Genomic DNA, 4,589 nt, shown 5'->3' with positions numbered 1-4,589 from the left:
ACCAAATGTAATTTAACAGATAGATGCTTTCTTGAGCAAAGGATAAGTGTGTGACGTTTGTTTTTAACTTTGACCAATAGAATCTTTGTGAATGTTTAAACAGACCACATGCTTGATGAAAATGATACGTATCATCAAGATATGATGATGAATAGTTTGTCTGAAACAGTGCCGTTGTACGTACGTCGACGGCGACAGAACCAAGTTTTACTGTGGTTGCGGAGGGTGCCATTTTTTTATGGATGGATATCATGGTGTCTAGTCCTTGGATAGCCTGACATCACAATGCAACGTTCAAGAACTTGTTTTCTGCTACGCGTCATTATTATACAAGATGCATATATAGTTTTCCTATGTTTTCTTGGAAAAATATTCAAGGCAGGAATAATAGGGCAACAGGTAAAATTGTTATCAAATGAAGCAAAGCTAATAATCAAACCATTTTTTCCTTTAATATTAGAAAAAGAAAACGCCATCCGCATCTTTAAGGATCTCCATGTCGTCATTAGGCGAAGAACTCCCTGCTTCCTCCCCTTCTGCGTCCATGGCGGCGCAGGCATTCAAATCCAAGCCATACCGTGGCACAGCTCCTTTCTCCGCGCCGTCATCTTCCGCCTTGCTGTCGACGATGATTTCACCCATGAAACGTCGTTGCTTCACGGGCCGAGGGGAGGAAACCCTAGACCTCGACTCGGACCCTTGACAGCTCACTACGATGGCGTCCTCCAAGCTGACCGCATCACCACCGCAACCCCTCACCGTTCCGGTTGCCATGGCGTTCTTGATACCGGCGGCTTCTGAGTAGTCATGCTCGACGCCGTCGATCATCACGACGCGGTGAGGGTTCTCGCGGATGGCCTCGTAGAACCTCTGCATGTAGCCGTGCTGCTCGTTGTCCGCCGGCGACCTCTGCCTCTTGAGGCAGTGGCCGGAGGGAGCTAGCAGGGCTAGCTTTGCAGCGGTGATGCAGGTGAACTCGGCGTAGGAGCCAAAGACAAGCCTGGCGAGCTCCCTGGCCATGGCCGCCTTGCCGTGGTCGTCCCTCCCTTGGAAGAGCAGCCACGTCGCCGATGAGCTCGGCCGCGTCGTCCTTGTCACGCCGGAGCGGCGCTGGAGCACGGCGCTCGCGATGCCGGCAGCTAGATCTCTGTGGCGCGAGACGCGCGCCTCGAGTGCGCTGCACAGGATCTTGAGATTCTCCGCGGTGAGCTCGGTGAACTTTGGACGGCGGTGGCGAGCTCCAGCAGGCTCCGTCGCGGCGTCAGATGAGTTAGATTTATTAGACACCGAGTTAGACGATCCAGGATTAGGGTTGGCGAGGAGCAATTGCTGATCGCACGGCTCAACCATTGGGCGGCCATCGTGCCCGTGGTTCAGCAACGGCTGCCGGCGCCGGTCGATGTGGCGATCATGCCATGGTTCGCAGCTCATGTTGGCGTCGTAATGCTGGGTAAAGCCGTAGAAGGAGGAAGATGCCGGAGAGGTGAAGCTGAGTGTGAGCTCCGATCCGGTGAGGACTGGCCCTGCTTGTTGGCTGCGGCGAATCCACGAGGGGACGCTCGCCGCCGTCGCCACGGCCATGTCGGCGCCGCAGTGTGTGATCGTCTCACTGAGAAGAACAGATCAAGTAAGAATGCTCAGTCAATGTAAAATATCGTCGTTGAAAACACGTTGACTAAACAAAAACTAATTAAAAGATCAACTTGACCCATGCATGCGGCACTGCACGCTGGGGGAGCAATGAATCTGCTAGTCGTGCACTCGTGTACCGACCGTACCTGTCGCCGGCGAGGGTCAACGACGCGAGGCTGCCGTCCGGCACGACGACGGGGTGTAGCTCCAGGACGGCCTCCAGGGAGGGCTGTCCCGACCTGCAGCTCGTGTAGGACGCGTAGGTTCCGAAGCCCAGCAGCCAGAGCATGTCGTGGCCGCCGCCGCCGCGCACCAGGCTGCTGAGTTCCATGACCGCGTGCTCGACGGGGCAGTAGCCATGCGCGCGGGGGTCACGAAGAATTGTCTTCCAGGCCTCGGCGGCGTAGCCGAGGTCCTCGAGCACGAGCACCACGCCTTTGCCGGCGGCGGCGCCCTCGCGCACGAGCGCGCGCAGGTCGGCGGCCCTGGCCTCCACCTCCTCCCTCGGCAAGCGCCGGAAGGACGCCGCCGAGAAGGGCACGAGCTGGGCGTTCCTGAGGCACTCGTGCTGGAGCTGCAGGTCCCCCTTGCTCACCTTGTCCATCACCGCCTTCACCACTCCCTCCGCGGCGGCCGCGCTCTCGCCGACGACCACCACGCATCGGCTCCGGCGGCTCGCCATGCAGTCCAGCACGCGCGCGGCGTCGCCGACGACGTCGACGATTGCTAGTCTGGCCTCCTTGTTGGCCTCTTTAGGCGGATTCGGGGAGGCGCTGGCGCCGCTGCTTGCCGTGTTCGACGACTGCTCCGACGACGAGATCACCGCCTGCTTCTCGACGTTGGCCTTGACCTCGGCGCTGGAGAAGCCGGCCTCGCGCAAGACGCGGCTGACGCCGGGGTCGTCGAGGATGGAGATGACGAGCTGCTCGAGCTCGACCCTGGCGTGCTGGCCCTCCGAGCCTGCGGAGGTGGACCCTCCTCCGCCTCCCCGGCGCTGGCTCGTCTGCGCGCGCTTGAACGCGGCGGCGAGCGCGTTGGACAGCGCCGGCGCGCGGTGGTGCCCGTGCCCCCCAGCGTGGTGCAAGTGGTGGAACATGGCCGCCGGGCCCCCCGCCGTGGCGAGGCGGTTGAGCGCGACGTTGAAGCAGAGCTCGAGCGCCTTGCCCTGGAGCGGGTGGGAGCTCGCCCGCGACCGGAGGCAGGCGGCGCGGAGGAGGCCCCCGGCGTCCGCGAGCATGGCGCTGGCGGCGTGCAGCGGCGTGACCTGCGCGTGCCCCCGGCGGCGCGCCAGGCTCACCGCCTGGTGCATCACGGCCGCGGCGTCCCCGGCCAGCTCCTGCTGCACCGCGCACCCGCCGCTCCGCATCTCCGGCCCCTTGCTTCTTCCTCGCTCTCGATCTCCTAGCTGGGACGTACGACGCGGATCTAGCCTTGGCCTGGCCGCTACAGCTCGATCTTCTGGCGTCACTGAGATGGACGCAAGCATCGAGGTTTAGCTCTGCTATATGTCGCCATGAAACGCAGCAGCTAGCAGGGATTGGAGTACTGGCTGGAGGAGTAATGGAGCTGCGATGGCGGTGTCGTCTTGCCTGGCTCTCGCTCGATCATACTACTAAGTACTATAGCTATAGCAGAGTGCAGAGATGAGATGACTGACAGGGCGGACGGCCCATGAGAGATTCGGTTGATCGTGGCTGTCGGGATGGGATGTTGTACTGTCATCACACACGCACACGATAAGATGAAGTGCTAACGAAAATACAACCATATTCGTTTCAAGAAGATGTCTGAATTTACATAATCTTTAGAAGAAAATGTGCGGATTTTATATAAAAGATGATGATAACCGCCGCATCTATGTGTAGGAGTACACGAGATGGTGGGGCTTTTTCTTCGGCTTATGTATGCATGAGTTAAGTTGAACAGAGTTTCGTGTGATATTCTGGTATTTTCAAAAGGCACAATAGACACTAGATTGCCATTCCGAGTATATGGCGGTGATACTAACGTAATTTTTTTTCTAATCACGCAAAAAAACTAGTGGATGCTTCTTAAAGTTATTTTTTTAGATTTTGACCATAATTGTGTAAATTTGTACAAATGCTGACAACATAATATTGATACTAATACATTCGGTAAAAAAAAACATTTATGTGACCAACGACACTATTTCCAATAAAAAAGTACGATTTGAAATGGTTTCCGTTTAAGATACCATGTCATATTAAATACCATGTCGATGTACGACCTAATAAAACCACCCTATATACTGTATGTTTGTAACCGGCAGAAGTACATATATAGGCATGGAGGTTCACGAGTTAGATGGCAGATTATAAGTACAATTGAACCTCTCTGAGTAAGCTTCTGAAGTCACTGCATCAACACGAAACAGGTGCTGCTAATCCAATTCTGTAGTGCACATTGGGGGCATTGGGGGGGGGGGGGGGGGGGGGGGGGGGGTCCTGAATCCCCGATAGTGGTCCATGCATGTGTACTTGTTACCAATCCAACTTTGTGATTTGATTGCAGCAAATCATCATGGTTACTCGCGAGCCCAGAAACATCTGGCATTAACGCATTGCCTTAAGTTATCATTTTTTTACAGCGAATCCTATTGTGCGATGCAGTGTGCTGCCACACAAATTTAATGCTATATATAGAGAGCTAGTGCAATTGTGTGCCTAGATTTTTCAAATGCATTTGTAATTGTTTTACATAAATAACCGTGACCTCTTTTCTATACAGGTCTGACAGGCCTTTTGAATTAGTTTATTCTTCTACTTCTTCTTTTTTTCCCCCTTTTTAATTTGGAAGGACAGGACTACCGTAAGCATGTATACTAGGTGTAAAAGTTTTGTGTTGGCAGAAGATCGAATTGTAGTCTAGTGCTGTTTCAGTGCAATTTAGTTGCAGAAACGACATTGTCGTGTGCTTTTTGGGGTACCCATAGCCGG

The 4,589-nt window shown here is 54.7% G+C and overlaps 1 protein-coding gene across 1 annotated transcript; it reads right to left on the bottom strand.

Annotated features, from left to right (window-relative positions):
* Positions 1-293: 293 nt before the first annotated feature.
* LOC120696765 (protein SMAX1-LIKE 3-like) lies at positions 294-3,361 on the bottom strand. The gene is made up of 2 exons (XM_039979747.1): positions 1,779-3,361; positions 294-1,609 (listed from the first exon to the last, which is right to left on the bottom strand). The coding sequence occupies exons 1-2, from the start codon at positions 3,116-3,118 to the stop codon at positions 457-459; spliced, it is 2,493 nt and encodes an 830-aa protein (XP_039835681.1). The 5' UTR covers positions 3,119-3,361; the 3' UTR covers positions 294-456.
* Positions 3,362-4,589: the final 1,228 nt, after the last annotated feature.

Source organism: Panicum virgatum, chromosome 3K, assembly GCF_016808335.1.
Source record: "Panicum virgatum strain AP13 chromosome 3K, P.virgatum_v5, whole genome shotgun sequence".
Classification (NCBI taxonomy): domain Eukaryota; kingdom Viridiplantae; phylum Streptophyta; class Magnoliopsida; order Poales; family Poaceae; genus Panicum; species Panicum virgatum.
This window is presented reverse-complemented; position numbering and strand designations above follow the sequence as displayed.